The 21691-nt window shown below is 42.3% G+C and overlaps 1 protein-coding gene across 1 annotated transcript in view; it reads right to left on the reverse strand.

Moving 5' to 3' along the window:
• The window catches only part of LOC126441766 (sodium channel protein Nach-like), a 193252-nt gene that overhangs the window by 35177 nt on the left and 136384 nt on the right, over positions 1-21691 (reverse strand). The window contains 1 exon segment of the mRNA XM_050090691.1: positions 1182-1314. Within this exon segment, the coding sequence (XP_049946648.1) occupies positions 1182-1314 (133 nt within the window).

Below are 21691 nucleotides of genomic sequence, written 5' to 3' on the forward strand. Positions count from 1 at the left end.
GAAAATTGCAGCGAAATGCTGGAACATCTGCAGCGGATAGGCACTTGGTGCAGTTAGTGGCAACTGACCCTTAACATAGACAAATGTAATGTATTGCGAATACATAGAAAGAAGGATCCTTTATTGTATCATTATATGATAACGGAACAAACACTGGTAGCAGTTGCTTCTGTATAATATCTGGGAGTATGCGTACGGAACGATTTGAAGTGGAATGATCATATAAAATTAATTGTTGGTAAGGCGGGTGCCAGGTTGAGATTCATTGGGAGAGTCCTTAGAAAATGTAGTCCATCAACAATGGAGGTGGCTTACAAAACACTCGTTCTACCTATACTTGAGTATTGCTCACCAGTGTGGAATCCGTACCAGGTCGAGTTGACAGAGAAGATAGAGAAGATCCAAAGAAGAGCGGCGCGTTTCGTCACAGGTTTATTTGGTAAGCGTGATAGCGTTATGGAGATGTTTAGCAAACTCAAGTGGCAGACTCTGCAAGAGAGGCGCTCTGCATCGCGGTGTAGGTTTCGAGAGGGTGCGTTTCTGGATGAGGGATCGAATATATTGCTTCCCCCTACTTATACCTCCCGAAGAGATCACGAATGTAAAATTAGAGAGATTCGAGCGCGCACGGCGGCTTTCCAGCAGTCCTTCTTCCCGCGAACCACACGCGAGTGGAACAGGAAAGGGAGGTGATGACAGTGCACGTAAAGTGCCCTCCGCCACACACCGTTGGGAGGCTTGCGGAGTATAAATGTAGATGTAGATGCAGATGTAAACGGAGAGCTTACCGCCTTCGACCTCTGAGAGTTCACAACTTGAGCGGAAGCGAGCACAGCCAAGGGACCAACGCCCCAAGCTCGCTGTAGTGTCGCGCGAGGCAAAATGGGTCACCTTCGATGACTTCTGCCCACCTGTAAGAAGTCGATTTCCCCTACTCCACCCAACCCCCCACCACCAGCCTCTCCCGCCGCGGTGCTGACCTGTAGGGCGCGCAGCAGCGCGAGGCGGCCCTCGTGCGGCAGGGCGCGCGCGCGTGCGGGCTGCAGTAGCCTGGCGAGCACGGCGGCGGCGCGGTGCGTGTGCGCGAGAGCGCGGCGCGCCGCGGCGTTCTGGCAGGCTTGGCTGAGCGCGGCCGCCGCCGCCCACACCGTGTCCAGGGCGCGGCCTGCCGGCGCACCCGCCGACAGCCGCCGCACGCACTCCAGCAGCGACGAGTAGAACCGCGCCGCCACCGACGTCGACGGGTCGAACACCGACAGGTCGTTGCACGCCGACAGCACCTGTGCAACCCCGCGATCGCACACACTATATTTGCTGTAATTTTGTCAAATAAAGTCACTGAACAGTGGCTGCTATATGAAATCAATTTTAAAAAATATATCGGCCCTACCACTTGTTTATAGTGTAAAACACTAAGATTGACGCGTTTCGGAAGTCAAGCTTCCATCATCAGATTAATGAAAAGTAAAAGAACCTGTTAAAACTCGCTAAAATGTACATGCACCAGTTATTATATTATAATATTACGAGAGTCATAATACCATACTTCGATGATATTTCGCAAAAAGTGCCTAACATTTTCAATCCTTTTAATGTTGATACCGCTTTTCAGACCAACAATACGCTGCGGTTTAAACTTAGAAATAATTTGCAGCAGGAAAGCGATAAATATGAGAGAGCTGGGGTCTATAAAATTCAGTGTAACACGTGCAAGCAAGCTATGTAGGCCAAACTGGTAGGTCCTTTAAAGTACGTTACAAAGAACATAGCGATGCTTTCCGGCTTAATAATTTCGAAGCGTCAGCTGTAGCCACGCATATTTGGGAAACGGGACACCCCATGTTGGGAATACATCAGGATCTCGTTATTTTACATAGACAGGACAAAGGCAAAAAGCTGGATCTACTAGAACAGCTGGAAATTACGATACATAGCGTGGATAAACAGAACACACTGAATGAACAGCTAACTGGTGATACAAATAACTTTTTCAAACATTTCACTGGTTTCTTTTAGTAACTACATTTTTAGCAATTGACAGGATACCATCATTTCATGAGGTCCTTGGAACATGTATACGTTATCTGTTTGTATAGACATCTCTGTGACTTCCTCGTTTATTTGCTCGTGAGCTCACTCGTGTTTCAGTGTCGTGTTTGGCTACGTGGTGCGTGGTATCAACGAAGACGCACTGGCGGTTTACGACGAAACATGAGAGAGCCATGTGGTTTGATGTTGAACACCACAGGCGACACCATTTTAGAGTTTTTTGTATTTTGACGACTATGTGGCCTTGGAAGACACGGCTGCAACAAGGGAAGTAGCCACGATGTTTTAATTTTATTGTCAATTTTATTGTGCCTGGTGCATGTTCCATTTTAGCGAGTTTTAACAGGTACTATTACTTTTTATTATTCTGATGATGGAAGCTTGACTTCCGAAAGGCGTCAATCTTAGTGTTTTACACTATAAACAGCCGGCCGAAATGGCCGTGCGGTTAAAGGCGCTGCAGTCTGGAACCGCAAGACCGCTACGGTCGCAGGTTCGAATCCTGCCTCGGGCATGGATGTTTGTGATGTCCTTAGGTTAGTTAGGTTTAACTAGTTCTAAGTTCTAGGGGACTAATGACCTCAGCAGTTGAGTCCCGTAGTGCTCAGAGCCATTTGAACCATTTTTTTTACACTATAAACAAGTGGTTGAGCCGATATATTTTTTTACATTGACATTCACAACCACGACCTCTCATCCAGTATGGATGAAATCAAAATGAAATCAATTGTTGATGGTATACAGCAATCAGCCGCAAATCGGTTTTAGATTACTTTATTCAAAAAGTACCATTACCACTTTCGAATTTACATAATTCACCATCAGACGGCTGTCTTGCTTTTACATACAGTGAAACTGTTGCGTTGGCAGCAGACCTCAACAAAATACGTAAAAAAATTACATTCACAGTTGAGCATGAAACAAATAAGGATATATATTTTCTCGATCTTAATCTTTGTAACATTAATCATAAACATCAGTATAGCGTCTACGAAACCCACCACAACAGATATCAGCCCTGACGACTCTTCATGTCATCCCAGCCAACACAAAACGTCATATTTCAGAGCCATAGTACACTGAAATCGGAAAGTATCTACGAATCACACAAACGAACAAAATGGTATCAATGTAATTAAAGCAGTTGCTCATAATAACGGCCATGATCCAGTAATAATAGACCAACTCAATAATAAAATAAAACAAATACCCCAGTTCCACAGAAGAGCAGTTCGCACAGCATCCAATCCAAAGAAATTAGCCTCCCGCAGAAGCCAAACATAAATATACTGTTATCCCATATATAGGCCCACTATCATACCAAATTGGACACTTATTTAAAAAGAAGAAGAATAAAATTAACTTCTCTACTAATAATAAATTACAGCAAAAATTGATCCATGATGTAACTCCTTCGAAGACCCCCTATCGTAAATCGGGAATATATAAGCTCCAATGCAACTCGTGCCCAAAATTCTATATCGCTCAGACAGGCAGCAGTTTCGTGATTAGGTACAAAGAACACCTTGAAGCTTTAAGGATTGGAAACTTCAAAAACTTCAACAAACCTACGTTTGCTGCCCATATTGCAAAAGAAAAAGTGACAAAATACTCACAGAAACATGAAAATATTACATTTAGCAGAAAAGGGAGCCACTACTAATCTGATAGAGGAAACAGAAATACACAGACGCGAAAACACTTCCCACGATAGTATCCTTAATGAGCAGACTGAGTTGGCTAACACTCCTTTCTGGGAAAACTTCCAGAAAGTACTTTCCACACTCCATCATAAATGATGTCTGTGCACCTGTCTGCAGAGGAAGTCACTAATCTTATAACCTTGTATGTGTGCACTATCGTCACTATTATTTATGACACAAAATATTAATAAATTTTAACGTACACACATCCAAAAACGTTTTGCATCACCTCGGTTCCGAGAGTTCCGGAACCTACACAGAAAATTGGAATAGAGATCAACATAAACATCATTTCCGCCCTTTTTATTGTTCATGAAAACCACACATTGCGTCTTGTATCTAAATATACCGAGACCTTCAGAGGTGGTGGTCCAGACTGCTGTACACACAGGCACCTATAGTACCAGTAGCACGTCCTCTTGCATTGATGCATGCCTGTATTCGTTGTGACATACTACCCACAAGTTCATCAAGGCACTGTTGGTGCATATTATCCCACTCCTCAACAGCGATTCCGCGTAGATCCCTCAGAGTGGTTGGTGGGTCACTGGGTCACGTTGTCCATAAACAGCCCACGCATTTTCAATACAGTTCAAGTCTGTAGAACATGCTGACCACTGTAGTCGAGCTATGTCGCGAGGAAGACTGCATTCTACGATATTCTGCGTTATTTTCGTAAACAGGTTCTGTTAGGGCAAGATTTTTCGTGCATACAAGCTGAGACAACACGAAAGCGAACGTTAACTATTTCTGGGACTCTATACAGTTTCCGAGAGGTCAACTCGGTTCTTATGTTTTACATAGTCACATGAGATGAGTGTAAGTTGAAAACATTGTTAGATGCGTTTGCAAAGGTTTGTAGCTACTCTGTGATCAATGGTAAAGATACGTGCTGCCTGGAGGTCTCTCGCATATGGGGGCCGCATGAGCGCACCTTGGAGTTCTGTGACATCAGTATAACAGTGACTGTATACTCGAAAACAGAGACAACTTTCACCTGCATCTGGTAGCACCTTGCCTCTGTGTCTTTATGCACGTCCGCAAGGAATTTCTCAGGTGTCAAGTATGGGAGGGGCGCCACCGCTTCATGTGTGCAGGACCTTAACTGTTTTCTGTGTGTGGTGTGACAGCTGATGGCCATTTCACTTCGTGGGGGTTGCCGTTAACCTCTTGTGCGGTCTAGTGGACAGGGGGTGGTTGAGGGTGCTTGCGTATATTGATTGTGTGTCTGTTGCATTATTTTGCGAGCTGATCTGTAGGCTGTGCTATGTGTTATTTGGACAGCTTACGTTTTCGTGTCTGCACATCTCTGTGCTGCATTATTTAGGAGGAGTTTCCAGGGCTGTACTGAAATTATTTCGGTGTAGTAGTTTGCATGTGTGCAGGCTGTGGAATGCATTACTTTGACAGTCTACAATCAGTAAGCGTGTCTGTTGTGTTATTTACGAGTAGTTTGCATGTCTGCAGACTGTGTATTGTGACCCCAAGCCCATCAGGGCGAGTGTTTTGTGTCAGGGTGATTAATGTACTCCGTCCATAAATAAATTGTTCCAAAATAATTAAAGCACACTCCTTCCTCCCTCCAGCAGCCCAGCGCAGGCTGAGTCATTTTCCCACCAATACTTAGGAAGAGGTGGCGGTCGGGTGACTTAGGTTAGTGGAGGTGAGCTTGTTCCCTGCAGTTTTCTTAGGTTGGTAGAGAAACTCAAAGTGACCTTTCTTTACCGCCAAATTTCAAACTCTGCGCCAGTTCCTAGGATGAGGTGTTGGTCAGGTGACTTAGGGTAGCCCAAGTGACATATTTTCCTGCGATTTTCTTAGGCTAGTAGAGATATCCATGGTGTGGTGCATTATCGTCTTGGAATTTGAACTTTCCGCCATTTTTCTAGGGGAGGGAGGTTAGGTTAGTGGATGTAACCCAATTGATCTATCTTGTGCCAAAATGCAAACTTCCAGCCAGGCCAGCCAGGGGCTGTGGCACTAGCATCATCAACTGACTTTGCTTCCAACATCTTGGATGACGTCATGTGCTGTGCACGTTAGTACACGTTAGTGCACGTTAGCCTGACAACATGGGTTGCTAAGGGGACATGGTCTTCGGTTGAGGATCGTGGTGGAGACTTTAACTATTTCCTTCCAAGTCCAGGTGGGCGTGGCATTCGCGAGAATTCATTCAAAGTCCACAGTACCGCTCTCTGGTGTTTTCAATATATACTATGCCTCATTGTGAACACACTGGTTGCAGCCATTTTGGATAATGGTACTTGCATCATCACCTGATGTCATGGTTGCCATCTTGGACAGATAGCGTCCTCTAGTGGTGGTGACTTGTACTAGGTCAGTTTATGTCTGGACCTCGTGGCAAACTGACTGCTTCCCACCATCTTGGATTATGTCACAGATGAGAATGCCCTCTGGTGGTGGTACTGTGTACTAAGTCAGCTGCAGTCCGTACCTCGTGGTGAACATACTGGATGGCTGTGCTGCATGAAATTGTTTAAATAAAGACTTATGTCCTATTCCTTTTTCCCTGAATCCTTAGGAGGCGGTGGCAGTCGGATGACTGAGGTTAGTCCAAGTGTCATTTCTTTCACGCCATTTCCTTAACTTAGTAGAGATACACAAATTGACCTTTATTTACAACCAAAATTCAAACTTAGCGCCAGTCCATAGGAAGAAGTGGATGCTGGGTGACTTAGGTTAGTGAAGGTAGCCCGTGTGACCTATCTTCCCACAATTTCCATTTGTTAGTAGAGATAACCATGTGTGATGCATTATCCTGTTGGAAATTAGAACTTCCCACTATTTTTCTGGGGGAGGGGTGTGGCACTTTCCCGCCAAAATCCGTCATCTTGGATGACGTCACAGCCGCCATCTTGGATGATGTCAACCGCCGTTGCCAGTCTACACGTTGCATCTTGGATGATGTCGATGCTGCCATCTTGGATACATCTGACAACAATGCAGAGTGTGCCAGAATGCAGGTTATTCCAATACTATTGTCCACTTTTTCTACCTTCTGTCATTTTGTGTATAGGTTTGCCATCAGAAGTCATACAGAAATACCTTAATTTCTAAACATTGTCCATCAAAGCGACATAACTGTAAGAAAATCAAATTCTCAAATTGAATTCCTTGAGCATCTGTAACAGTCTAGTACAGGAAACGGGTTGCCTAACGTGAAAGCTCTTTCTCACTCGCCACCTCCATACACATTCTTCTCAAATTTCCACTTGATCACGAAAGTCACCCAGCACATACTAAGTATTAGTTCGCTATTCGATCGTCTAGACGACGCCAAAGTTAACTCAGATACATTTCTATACTCCAACAGGCCTCTGCATTTGGATGACTGATACTGTTAAAGGAAAGCGTGAATCATTCCCACCACAGACTAGAGTGGGCAGCATGTTTTCCAAACAGGAACCCTATCGACCATAGATTGGAAAGTGCTGTATATGGATGACGTGAGCCACCAGCCACTCTGAGGGATCTACGCCGAATCGCCGTGGAGTAGTGGGACGATCTGGGCCAACAGTGCCTTGCTGAACTTGTGGATAGTATGTCACAACGAATACAGGCATGCATCAATGCAAGAGGACGAGCTACTGGGTATTAGAGGTAGCGGTGTGTACAGTAATGTGGGCCACCACCTCTAAAGGTCTCGCTGTATTGTGGTACAACATGCAATGTGCGGTTTCCAAGAGCAATAAAAAGGTCGAAAATGATGTTTATGTTGATCTCTATTCTAATTTTCTGTATAGGTTCCGGAACTCGCAGAACCGAGCTGATGCAAGACTTTTTTGATGTGTGTATATGCATGATGAATGTCAACTTGTATGCTTCGTACCTTCACATTTTTTCTCGTCTTCCAGCATATTATATAAAAAAAGAATACCTAATTATTTCCGTCCATCTGGTAAACGTCTCAGAAAACTTCCAGTAAGAGCTGTTGATTGGTCTGTACCCACAGCAGTGACATTAATCCACAGTAATTTCATGTTGTCAACATGTTTGCTGTAAAAGGCATTTCTGTGTGTATATGGTAGTATCAAACTTCAACTGGATCGTAGTCCAGTAATTCCCCTCACATGGATTGTGTTTAAGGGAAGTAGCTCGTGATGAGGTCTGAGGAGACACGGACCGAGTTCCCTTTTCCCGCGCTGCATCGTGCTGCCTGCTGCTCTTTTTCATACGAGTGCTCGTTTTTCTGGGGGGGGGGGGGGGGTTACATTAATGGATGTAGCCCAACTGACCTATCTTCCGCCAAAATTCAAACTTCCAGCCAGGAGGGTGTGGCACCAGCGTCATCAGCTGACCTCACCGCCGCCATCTTGGATGACGTCATGAGCTGTGCACATTAGTACACATTAGTGCACCTTAGTACAAGTTAGTGGACATTAGCCCGACAACATGGGTTGGTAAGGGGACATGGCGGTTGGTCGAGGATCGTGGTGGAGACTTAAACTATTTCCTTCCAAGTCCAGATGAGCGTGGCATTCCCGAGAATTCATTCCAAGTCCATGGTCGCCCTCTCTGGTGGTTTCAATATGTACCAAGCGTTGTGGTGAACACACTGTTTGTCGCCATCTTGGATAACGGTATTTGTGTCATCACCTAATGTGATGACTGCCATCGTGGACAATAGCGTTCTCTGGTGATGGCACTGTGTACCAAGTCAGTTGGAGTCCAGACCTCTCGGTGAACATACTGGATGGTTGTGCTGCATGAAATTGTTTAAATAAAGACTTATGTCCTAGTCCTTTTCCCATGAATCATTAGGAGGAGGTGGCGGTCAGATGACTGAGGTTAGTCAAAGTATCCTTTCTTTCGCACCATTTTCTTAGCTTAGTTGAGATATGCGAACTGACATTTCATTACAGCCAAAATTCAAATTTGGCGCCAGTTCATGGGAAGATGTGGAGGTCGGGTGACTTAGGTTAGTGGAGGTAGCCCAAGCGACCTGTCTTCCCACTATTTTCTTAGGTTAGTAGAGATAACCGTGGTGTGATGCATTATCCTGTTGGAAATTTGAACCTCCCGCCATTTTATTGGGGGAGGGCGGTGTGGCACTTTCCCGCCAAAATTCAAACTTCTCGCCAAAATTCGTCAACTTGGATGACGTCACAGCAGCCATATTGGATGTTGTCATGCCCTTTTGCCAAGTCTACACGCCGCCATCTTGGATGACGTTATCGCCACCATCTTAGATACATCTGGCAACAATGCAGTGTATGCCAGAATTTAGGTTGTTCCAATACTGACAATTTCTACAAGGAGTTCCTCAGTTCATGTACCGTACATAAAATTTACGTAAAAACATAAATGCAAAAAACGGTCTGACCACGTGACACAAGAGCAAACAAAATCGACTCATGGTTTCGTTTCTCGGATTAATATTGATGTTTATTGTGCAGTTAACAAAAACACTGCTTAATCTCACCACCAGCCTGTCCGTGCACAAATCATATCTGTGAAGCGAGAACACTAACCAGGAGATCTTACCAATTAGCCCTCTTCAATTTTCTTCATACTCTTAGCATTAGAAGTTGAGTGCTCGGACATTAATTTCCTTAATAAATAAGATGCAATACTAAAGCATAATTTTAATAAAATACACCTATTTAGTTTTAATTACTAATCACATGAAATTTAAGTTTGATACAGACATGCGAAATGCCTTATTGTTAAATAAAGGACATTACATACATCAATAATACTATTCAATGTCTAGGAATAAAAAAGTATTTTACTTGCTACTAGCTAAGTGCCCGGCGTTACCTGGGTATGAATTTATTTCAGTTCTATTAGTCAGTTTCTTCCTGCCACTGTCTTTGTCCACCTCCTCCTGCCCCCCTCTCTGTCCATCGCGTCCTCTCGCTTTTCTCTGTCCGTCTTCGTCCCACCCCTCTCTCTGTGTCGTATAATAATATAATTTTGTAGGTACAGTCGTGGACAAAACGAGCGAGACCCCTCTCCTTTTCGTTATGCTGATCCGCACAGCTTTAAAGTCTGCTACACAGCATAACAGGCTAGGCGACGAAGTGCTACCAACATACTATGCACAGGCGTGAAATTGACAAACTATCCCAACTTTGTCAGACTGTTTTCAATCATGTGTAAGACTATATTAATACAGATTAGTGTGTTAAACACAACATGTAAATATAAGATATAAATGAAAGAAGAAACTCTAATTCGTATGAACTGTACTAATAAAAATGAATTTCAGCTTATCGAGGTAACATAACTGTTTTAGTAAGACAAAATACCCCAGATCGTTACGAATTATCAAAATATTATGCGCATTCGGCCGCGAAACGGTCTGTGTCAACGTTCAGACCAGTCATACTGGATTACCGTTGCTGACCTACCATGAAAGTGTGCAAATTTAGCAATGCGTGAAGATTCATAACGAAATTCAGTTAAAAATCGTTCAATGCCACACTTAAGTCAATTCAGTATTTGACAGAAGCGGAAAAAGTGGGCAGTAACAAGTATGAAATTCTACAAGAGTTTCATATTGACATTCACAGGGCGCCAGTACAGAATAAACGTAGCAATAAAACGTATTGGGGGCGCCAGAATTTCTTAAAATTGCTTTACTGGTAGTCTATCAGCCTCCATCGAAATTAGAACCGAAAATAAACCAGACCTACCTTGCAGTAGCAAACACCTTTCACTACACTAGCAGACAACCCAGGCAAACAGCCCTCTATTATTACCCCAGACATGAATAAGCCGGCAATTTCGCAATGAAAATGGCAAAATTATCTGCAGTTTCTGTTGAATAGAGCTTTCTGGACTCAAAAACATGAATTTTCTACCTTTATGTCACCGTTTATGTGACAATCATTCGGGATGGTTAACGAAATAACAAAATACTGTTATTAGCGAGTAAATTTGGTAGGATACTTCTGCACCACGTTAGGAAATAAACGGCTATATAGCTGCCAAACGTATTCTACAATGTATCGAATTCTTCATTAGGCTCCCCATAGCCAGAAAATGTTCATTAGCCGAAGTGTTTCTTAAGCTAGCTAGCAATGGGAATGCTTGCACTTCTAAAACTCGGTGGCATTAATACTGGGATCTGAATTACCATGTATATAGGCAAATGGATTTTATTTGCATCCCTGTAAACGTGATTTGGATCGAAATCGCAGCTACGATTAATATGCTTATATATTGACTGCAACTAGAACATTTCGAATAAAGAGTAGGGGGAATTAATTCAGTAATTGTCGTAGCTATTTTCGTTGTTCGTTCAGTAATTGTCGTAGCTATTTTCGTTGTTCGTTCAGTAATCGTCGTAGCTATTTTCGTTGTTCGTTCAGTAATTGTCGTAGCTATTTTCGTTGTTCGTTCAGTAATTGTCGTAGCTATTTTCGTTGTTCGTTCAGTAATTGTCGTAGCTATTTTCGTTGTTAGGATTTCGTCACCTAAATCGGTAAAAATGGGACCCTATTAGTCTCACTAGTCTTTCTTGACAGTCTGTCTGTCTACCGAACCCTTAAAACCCGTTTACCTCGAGTACGGGTAGACGTAATAAGTGGAAATGTATCGCACTTCCTGCTGTATACCGTGCCTTGTTGATGTATAAAAGTGAGATTCTATGTCAATGCACTCTAAAGATACGGCCGTTTATGTAAAGAAAATTTACGCGAAAGGTAAAAAAATGGCTCTAAGAACTATGCGACCAAACTGCTTAGGTCATCAGTCCTCTAGACCTAGAACTACTTAAACCTACCTAACATCAGGGCATCACACACATCTATGCCTGAGTTAGGATTCGAGCCTGCGACTGAAGCAGCCGCGCTGTTCGTGACTGAAGCGCCTAGAACCGCTCGACCACCCCACCCGGCGAGATCCTTTTTCAGTTCATGTATAATGATAATATATACTGTCTAGTTAGGATAAACTGTATTCGCCAGCAACTCAGATCGTTTGATCACGGAACTTTGACGAAGCTGCTTTCAAATTTTGTTCGAAGTCGTCTGCAATATCCACTTATAAACACCCTAGGAACTTCGTATGCGATATCCACTTCCGAAGACGCTGGCAGATACTACAGAACAATAACAAGTTGTTAAGAATTTATTGTTATTGGTCCATGCATGACACTTTATTTCAGTATCAATTTAAAGCACCTAGGTGTTTGTCTATGGCTGAAAATAATGGACAAAAAATAATTAAACAGCAAACAACGTCGATGTTCAAATCAAATGTAACTCTCATGTCGCAGTTACAACATAATTTCGTTGTTACATCTACATGACTGGATCCACAGGATTTATTTGCAATCCAGACTTACGTTCCTGGCAGAGTGTTCATCGAACCAACTTCGGACTATTTCTCTACCGACCCATTCTTTAACACCGTGCTGCAAAGAGGACAACTTAAATCTTTTCTTACGAGCCCTGCATTACATTATCACTATGGTCATTTCTTCCTATGCAAGTTCCCGAGGAGATAACGTTTTTCCATTCAGAACCGATGTTGGTGATTTAAATTTCATGAAAAGACTCGCAGCAACGAAAAACGCTGTTGTTTTCATGAATGTCACCCCAACTCGCTTATGAAATCTGGGACTCTCTCTCCCCTATTTCGTGACATTACAAATCGTGCTACCTTTCCTTGGACGTTTTTGGCGTGCACCGTCAATCTCATCTGTCAAGCATCCCATACGGAGCAGGAATACTATAGCAGTGGACGGACAAACATTGTGTAGGCAGTGTTTTCAGTAGACCTGTTGCGTATTCTTAGTGTGCGGCCAATAAAACGCAGTCTTTCGTTTGCCTTCCCCTCAAAAGTATGTCTACGATCGTTCCAGTTTAAGTTTTACTTGGTACTGAGATGAACTGACAGTATTTCGACTTGTGTTTTGTCATGTAACCGGAAGTTAATTATTGTTGCTGGACGGAGCTTTCGTGTTTAATGTATTCCTCATTCAACAGAGTACACTCCTCGTACACCACTCGTAACTGATTCAAAGTATTAAATTGTTACTTATGTTCCCAAGGCGAAGTGGTCATCTATACTTTCCGTTTTTGAAACAAATGAAAATATTATAGTGAAATATGGCAACTAAGAAGCGGACTATCCAAATAAACAAACATTTCCGGTTCAAGTCGTTGCGGTTCAAGTCGTTGCAGTAGGTCTACTACACAGTAACGTAAATTAGGAGCAAAGTCCATCAGTAGATCGTGATCAGGAAAACGAGCCCTCATAACGCAAACTGCCACTACAAAAAACGAAGTTTCCAAACATGTCAATGAGTAATCAAGGAAAGTGGACGCGTCCTGTCTACTGAATCGCAACGCACGTCACTTACGAGGGACCCGCCAAGTGTCATACCCCAATCTTGCTGAAACTTCGCTCAGTGAAAGAGGGGGCAAAAAAAGCGAACACGTGTCTCGGCTTATCTGCATACACTCGACCGCTTCTGAGAAAACGACGGTCAAAGTTTTCAATGTGCTGTTGCTATAGTGTAGATACCTTTTAGCGTGTAAGGATTCAGTTGCACTGGTGGCATAGCGGCTACCGTCGTGACTTCTGAACTTTGCACTGCGAGTTTTAAACCCGGTTGACCCTTTTTTCCTCTCACTCTCTGAATTATCTACGAATGTTTATTCCAATTTATGTTGAAACAACGTTGTCGTTATTCGTCAATTAATGTACTGTGTACTGAAAGAAGTTCAAAAATTAAACTAATGAGAAAATGATGTGAAATATTTGTGAATGTCCCTACAACCTGACAGGAACTCGGGAATCAAAGTTAAGAAGGAACGACGGTAGCCACTGCGCTACCGCTTCAATTGAATTCTCGGGCGCAAAAGGTATCTGTACTATAGCAACAGCGCATTCATAACTTTGACCGTTGTTTTCTCGGAAACAGTCGAGTGTCTGCAGATAAGCCGAAACACATGTTCGCTTATTTTGTGCTCTCCTTCACTGAGCAAAGTTTCCGGACAATCAGCGTATGGCACCTGGCGAGTTCCCCTCGTTAGTCGAGTCGCTTCTTAGCCCGCCGAGAACTATGTATGCCTCAGAGTAAATTGCGCCACTCGGAAACACGGCGAGCGAGGGTAAATAGGTTTTCCTTCTTATAAGGCAACTTTCTACAACTAAAATTCACGTAGTGTTCTTCAGGTTGCCTCAGATATTTCAGAAATGTTTGTTGCGTTAGGCCGGCCGTATATTCAAAACGTAAACATTTCATTCCATGTAATATTTATCAGGATAAGACATGACAAGAGCTGGCAAATCCCTTCTGTGAAAAATTATAGATTCTAAGTTGCTCCACTGTGTAATGAAACGAGTAAGGGCTTGCGATCTCTCGTTTATGCCATCGATTTCCGTGTTACACATACTTGGCCGTTGCGTTGTGGCTGCAGTCATGGAGGAGGCAGTCTGTTTCCCATTAGCGCTGTTTTCGCAGCAGATATTAACCGCGACGAATCATGCAGTCAACGGTAAATGGCCTATCTGGCTGAGGCAGGCAAGGGTGCTATAATAGCACTCCATGCAGAGGGATTTTCAAATGGCTATATAGCAAGAACTATGGGTCTTCACAAGTCGACGGTAGCCAGGTGGATTAGAGGCAAGGAAGAGGCTGGTAAGCTGAATGGAAGGCCTCATGGCCGTCGCCGCAAAACAACAGCAGCTCAGGATCAGCAGATACGCCGCTTCAATGAGAACCACCCATTTGTCAACGCACGAGAAATTCAGCAGACTTCGGGTCTCAATGTTAGCAGTAAGACCGGCACTCGTCGTCTAAGGGAAGGTGGACTGAGAGCAAGAAGCACTGTTGTGAAAGAGACATTGACTGTTTCTCACAGAGAAGCCCGCCTTGCTTTTGCTGCTGAAAATGTCGACTAACCTCTCCTGTTTTGGAAGCAAGCGATTTTCACGGACGAAAAAGTTTTCTCTACGGCATCAACCGGAAAAGTACTTGTTTACCGGCCGAAAAGTGCTAAGTATAATCCAGAATATATTTACAGTTGCCGAAGGAGTGGCAGGGAGTCGGTAACGGTATGGGCATGGATATCGTCCGAAGGGTGTGGGCTCCTGCGGAAAGTGGAACGAAGATTCGATGCGCCCAATTACTATAAATTATGGAGAACGTGATGCTGCCTTCTGTGACAGCAAGATTTGGCGATGATCAGATCATGTTCCAACAAGATCACTCGCCTATTCACATGGCACATGTGGTTAAGAGGTGGTACGACGGCCATAGTAATATTACTGTAATGGAATGGCCACCTAAAGCAGCTGACATGAATCGCATTGAGAATATTTGGGCAGAAATGGTCAGAGTGTAAGGGGAAATGCACAGTTACCGTCAACTCGCCGACAGCTTTCTGATGTGATTCATGACGCTTGGAATGAGTTACTTGAATCTCCTAGTTATGATCTGTGGGCTCAATTTCCCAACAGACTTCGAGCCGTTGTGGAAGTCGAAGGAGGCTATACGCGATCCTAAGCAGCATCAGCAGAGCTGTTTTTTTCAGCCTTTAACCAATTAGTTGCAACAGATGTTTCAAGTTTGTTTGTTTTTTCTTTTTTTTATAGACGTATATTTTATATAATTTTAAGGAAACGTAGTAAGTGGAATCTGGACAAAAAAATTAATTCACAACAAGATATGTAATATTTAATCTCCTAAGAGAAGAAATACTCACGTTATATATTCATGTAGTCTCTAAAAAATACATGACACACATGTATATGCAAGAAGGGTAAAAAGCAATTCAGCACAAATGAAAAATATTGAGAAGCTCGCTGATGAAGGGGTGATTGGAGAGCGAAAGTCGGGCTAGAAGGGGAGGTAAGGAGGCCCGAAAAAGAAGAGAAAAATCAAATACCCGATAGACTTCGAGTCGTCTCAGCAGAGGGCGGCTGGTGTATGCGATTCGGAGCAACAGTAGAAGAATAGTTTTATTTATTGATTTTCGAGGCTTTGTTTTGTGACGGCTAAACAGTGCTGCTTCAGGAGACCCACTATTTGTCCACATGTGGCTAAACATCAGAGGTGTAAAAAAAAAATGAGAGGTGCCGAAGTTCTATGGAATAGCAACGTGTTTTAGACAAGAAGATGATTTTTAGTTCATTTCATTTTAACGATTCACAGTATGCTTTTAGATTCTAATCTATGATTTCATTTTATTGTTATGTATCTTTTCTTCAGTGAAAGTGAACGGTAGTAAGTTTCAAGATATAAAGAATAACTGGAAGTTTTTAATTTGCGGAATAGCGTATTTAACAGTTAATATTTTCAACAAATCTGTAGTTACAGGACATATTAAGAAGCAAGTCAAAAATGGCATTGTCGAAAGATCAGGTTGGTCTCTAAAGGGTGACGACGGTCAAATAGCAAATACAAAACAATGGGTAACAACTATTGTTGATGGTGAGGAACCATAATCGATATGCCACTATTCTGTAATTGTATTTCTGAAGTTCATCGTCGATCATAGGGCTGAAACCGATACTAGATTTTACGTAAAGAATATAACCTTTAAAATTTACTTAGCAGCGCAGTATATAGATCAGAACCTAATCCCACTGCCTCTAATTTTATTCTCACGGATGACATTGAGACAGTAAATAACAAGAGGAATAACAAAACTCTCAGAATCGATATAGAGAATTCAAGTGTCCAGTGGATTCAAAAGTTTGCTATAATAGCGAATAATTGCTTTCACTGAATCATTCATGACTACGTTTTCTCAGTCAGACAATGTTTCAAACTAGAATTAACAAGGTAAAACATTTTTCCACAAATTGTCAAACTGGAAGTCGAAGAGCAAGTTACATAAGTTACGATGACAACAAACGTTTTTCAAGTAGACTGATCACTGTAGGCATCCAACGTTTTTTTTTGTGTGTGTTACATGCGCAGTATGTTAATTGGCAACGCCACCAACACACAATACCACTAAGCTCTAAAACACCTGTAGGAAAACAGAACATCTTCGTTGTCCATGTGATGGATAAGACGACTAATTCGCAACATAAAAGTCAATGTAAGCACCAATTTTTGTTGGAACGTGCTTCCTGGATCAAATAACATACATTTCCTACGTCTTCAGTGCGAATCATGTAGCAAATGTAATTTAAAGGACATAAAAATATCGAGTGGATTTACTAACATAATTACGAACCACTCAAGAACGTACATCGATAGCTGCCAAACGTGTTCTACGGTGTTGCCATTGTCCATTAGACTAGCAGAAGGAAGAAATCGTTTGCTCAGCTGATGTGCTGATATAGCTAGCTAGCACTGGCGAAGCTCGTGCTTCGAAGACGCCACAGCATCGTCTGCAACCACTTCGTAGGAAACGAAATAACTCAAGTATAAGACAAAGTGTTGTATTCGCATATCTGTGACTATGACTTGGCACTTAGGTTTGGTTATGGATAGTACGTATGCTCAGATTGCGAATCTAACATCATAAATAAAGACAAAGGGAAATGAATTAGGCGTCTTCCCCTTCCGTAACATCAAAAATATTTTAGTTATTCTATCTTAAATGAACTGTGCAAAAATCATTCACCAGAAGTGAATAACTTTTTAGCAACACCAGGTTATTTGGTAACCGTGATAGCGTTACGGAGATGTTTAATAAACTCAAGTGGCAGACTTTGCAAGAGAGGCGCTCTGCATCGCGGTGTAGCTTGCTCGCCAGGTCTCGAGAGGGTGCGTTTCTGGATGAGGTATCGAATATATTGCTTCCCCCTACTTATACTTCCCGAGGAGATCACGAATGTAAAATTAGAGAGATTAGAGCGCGCACGGAGGCTTTCAGACAGTCGTTCTTCCCGCGAACCATACGCGACTGGAACAGGAAAGGGAGGTAATGACAGTGGCACGTAAAGTGCCCTCCGCCACACACCGTTGGGTGGCTTGCGGAGTATCAATGTAGATGTAGATGATATTAACAGCTTGCCGGCGCAGGTTGACCGAGCGTTCAACGGCGTCAATCGCGGACCGCGCCGGCTGCTTACACCGTCAATGGGAATCCTTCCCCAGGCATGGTTCTGTGTTAGGTTAGGTAGGTTTAAGTAGTTATACGTCAAGGGGACTGATGACCTAAACAGTTTGGTCGCATAGTTCTTAGAGCCATTTTTTTACCTTTCGCGTAAATTTTCTTTACATAAACGGCCGTGTCTTTAGATTACATTGACATAGAAGCTCACTTTTATACACCACCAAGGCACGGTATACCGCAGGAAGTGCGATACATTTCCACTTATTATGTCTACCCGTACTCGAGGTAAACGGGTTTTAAGGATTCGGTAGACAGACAGACGTCAAGAAAGACTAGTGAGACTAGTAGGGTCCCATTTTTACCGATTTAGGTGACGAAATCCTAACAACGAAAACAGCTACGACAATTACTGAACGAACAACGAAAATAGCTACGACAATTACTGAATTAATTCCCCCTACTCTTTATTCGAAATGTTCTAGTTGCAGTCAATATATAAGCATATTAATCGTAGCTGCGATTTCGATCCAAATCACGTTTACAGGGATGCAAATAAAATCCATTTGCCTATATACGTGGTAATTCAGATCCCAGTATTAATGCCACCGCGTTTTAGAAGTGCAAGCATTCCCATTGCTAGCTAGCTTAAGAAACACTTCGGCTAATGAACGTTTTCTGGCTATGGGGAGCCTAATGAAGAATTCGAAACATTGTAGAATACGTTTGGAAACTATATAGCCGTTTATTTCCTGGGGTGGTGCAGGAGTATCCTACCAAATTTACTCGCTAATAACAGTATTTTGTTATTTCGTTAACCATCCTGAATGATTGTCACATAAACGATGACATAAAGGTAGAAGATTCATGTTTTTGAGTCCAGAAAGCTCTATTCAACAGAAACTGTAGATAATTTTGCCATTCTCATTGCGAAATTGCCGGCTTATTCATGTCTGGGGTAATAATAGAGGGTTGTTTGCCTGGGTTGTCTGCTAGTGTAGCGAAAGGTGTTTGCTACTGCAAGGTAGGTCTGGTTTGTTTTCGGTTCTAATTTCGATGGAGGCTGATAGACTACCAGTAAAGCAATTTTAAGAAATTCTGGCGCCCCCAATACGTTTTATTGCTACCTTTATTCTGTACTGGCGCCCTGTGGGTGTCAATATGAAACTCTTGTAGAATTTCATACTTGTTACTGCCTACTTTTTCCGCTTCTGTCAAATACTGAATTGACTTAAGTGTAGCACTGAACGATTTTTAACTGAATTTCGTTATGAATCTTCACGCATTGCTAAATTTGCACACTTTCATGGTAGGTCAGCAACGGTAATCCAGTATGACTGGTCTGAAAGTTGACACAGACCGTTTCGCGGCCGAATGCGCATAATATTTTGATAATTCGTAACGATCTGGGGTACTTTGCCTTACTAAAACAGTTATGTTACCTCGATAAGCTGAAATTCATTTTTATTAGTACAGTTCATACGAATTAGCTTTTCTTCTTTCATTTATATCTTATATTTACGTGTTGTGTTTAACACACTAATCAGTATTAATATAGTCTTACACATGATTGAGAACAGTCTGACAAAGTTGGGACAGTTTGTCAATTTCACGCCTGTGCGTAGTATGTTGGTAGCACTTCGTCGCCTAGCCTGCTATGCTGTGTAGCAGACTTTAAAGCTGTGCGAATCAACATAACGAAAAGGCGAGGAGTCTCGCTCGTTTTGTCCACGACTGTACATTCAGTGGCATTTGTAAGGATTTCAAACGTTACGCACAGTGCGGCATCTCAGTGTTTATGGCGCCATATTTCCTGAACTATTTGTCATACAATGATATAATTTTTCAGGTACATTCAATAAAGAAGAGATGAATTTAAAGGGCATGGCTGATGCGACATTTTACTGCATGAACAGCGAAAATGTAACCAATAAAGTTTTTCCTTTTCATCTATTTGTCGGGTTGTAAGCAAGAACAATTTTAGCGAATGTCTCAAATTATGTGTAAAGTTTGTTGCAAGCCACTAAGTGCTCTCGTTCTCAAACACTGGGTCAACAAAATCTGATTACTAATGCGTCTGAGCTGCACTTCTTTTTCACCCCCACCCGTCTGACAGGTAGGTGGTTGTTATCCGCACAGCAATTCTTGCCAAACAGTAAGTGACATGTATAACAAGTTTGGCTGAAGTCGGTCCTGAGGCTTCGGAGCAGATGTGGAACGTACATACATATATTTTTATAATATGTATGAATATCTTTTTTTTCATCGGGTTACCATCCATTATGAACGAGGATGCACTCAGCGACTATGATCTGATATATAAATTATACAGTGCAGCGATCAGTCGTCCTTTTCATTTGCAGGTTTTATTTGGCAGATCCAGATTTCGGCTAGTCGCTAGCCATTATCAATGCACTATTTTCTAGTCTCAATGCATGTCAGCAGGGAACTGACATGCATTGATAATGGCTAGGCACTAACCGAAATTTGGATTTGCCAAATAAAACCTGCAAAAAATAAATAGGACAACTGATTGCTGCGCTATATAATTTATAAATATCTTATTTACCGTGATCAGATTTTGATGAAATATAGCCCCTAGCTACGCTGAAGTTGCAGTGCAAATCCAATAAAATCCGCCGAGTAGTTTTGGAGATCTGTGTGTTCAGACTAACCGAGAGACAGACGCGACGGCTTTAAATAAAACTTTACGTCACGATATCTTATTGCTTTCGTGATCCGGTTTTTATCAACTATAGCCTATACGGTGCCCCAAGCTATTCTCACGTTGCCTGCGAAAACTCCATGAAAATTCGGATCGTACTTTTGGAGATTACCGTTTTCAAAGACAAACAGACACGACGGTTTTGCGGATTTATTATTAGCAAAGACTTTATGTTTGACTTTTTTATACAAAATTTTCAATCATTGTGAATACTCGCATTTTTCGTGCTATCAAACTAAAATAAAATCATTTTATTTTCATTAAAAAGTAAGATTCAGATTTTGTCAATTAACATTTCCATTTGTTAATAAATATAGAATTTAAATAAAAGAAAAACAGCGAACCAGCCACCAGCGACTATGTAAATAAGTAAAAAATGCTTTCTAACTAAAGGAGAAACCGTGATGTCCAAAGGCGACTTTCTTTAAATTTTTATTTCTGAAAATTGAGTCGCACTGGCTTAGGAAAATGATGTCCGCGCGCTGAGCTGTAAGTATGAAGAAAGTAGAAAAGTGTCAGGCCACATAGTGCTCTTGTAGCAGCTGCGAAAGCAAAAAAAGAAAAATCCTAACCAAAATCCGAGGACTATGCGAGATCAAACACCTAATTCACATTAACGTAATCGGCTTTTGTCTAATTGTGCAACCTCACCATCTCTGACTGGAACGGTAAAATGTACCGGCGCGTCATCGTGTTGACACAGTGTTTCTTCATGAGTGGTCAGTAACTCATCTTCACCAGCATTTCTTACGAGAAAGTCGGGTATGTCTGCGTGGGGAGGAAAGACGTGCGGCCCAATCCAACCACCATCGAAGATACCTGCTCGTACACTGATGCCGAATGTGTGTCAACATCCACGGGAATATGTGACGTGAAGATGTAATTAATTCGAAATGTGACTATATTTAAACAGCAAGCAGCCCTCCTGGTCGGTTGCTTGGTTGATTTGGGGAAGTTACCAAACAGCGAGGTCACAGATCCCATCAGATTAGGGAAGGATGGGGAAGGAAGTCGGCCGTGCCTTGAAAAAAGGCATTTGCGTGAAGCAGTTTAGGAAAATCGCAGAAAAGCTAAATCAGCATGGCCAGACGCGTGTTTGAATCGTCGTCCTCCCGAAGGCGAGTCCAGTGGGCTATCCATTGCGCCACATCGATCACTCAGCCTTCCTGGGAAAATATGTTTCGTCAGTCGAAAGCATTTGTATTTGACTTTGGAGGAAGTAC

The sequence above is a fragment of the Schistocerca serialis genome, chromosome 1 (assembly GCF_023864345.2).
Source record: "Schistocerca serialis cubense isolate TAMUIC-IGC-003099 chromosome 1, iqSchSeri2.2, whole genome shotgun sequence".
NCBI lineage: Eukaryota > Metazoa > Arthropoda > Insecta > Orthoptera > Acrididae > Schistocerca > Schistocerca serialis.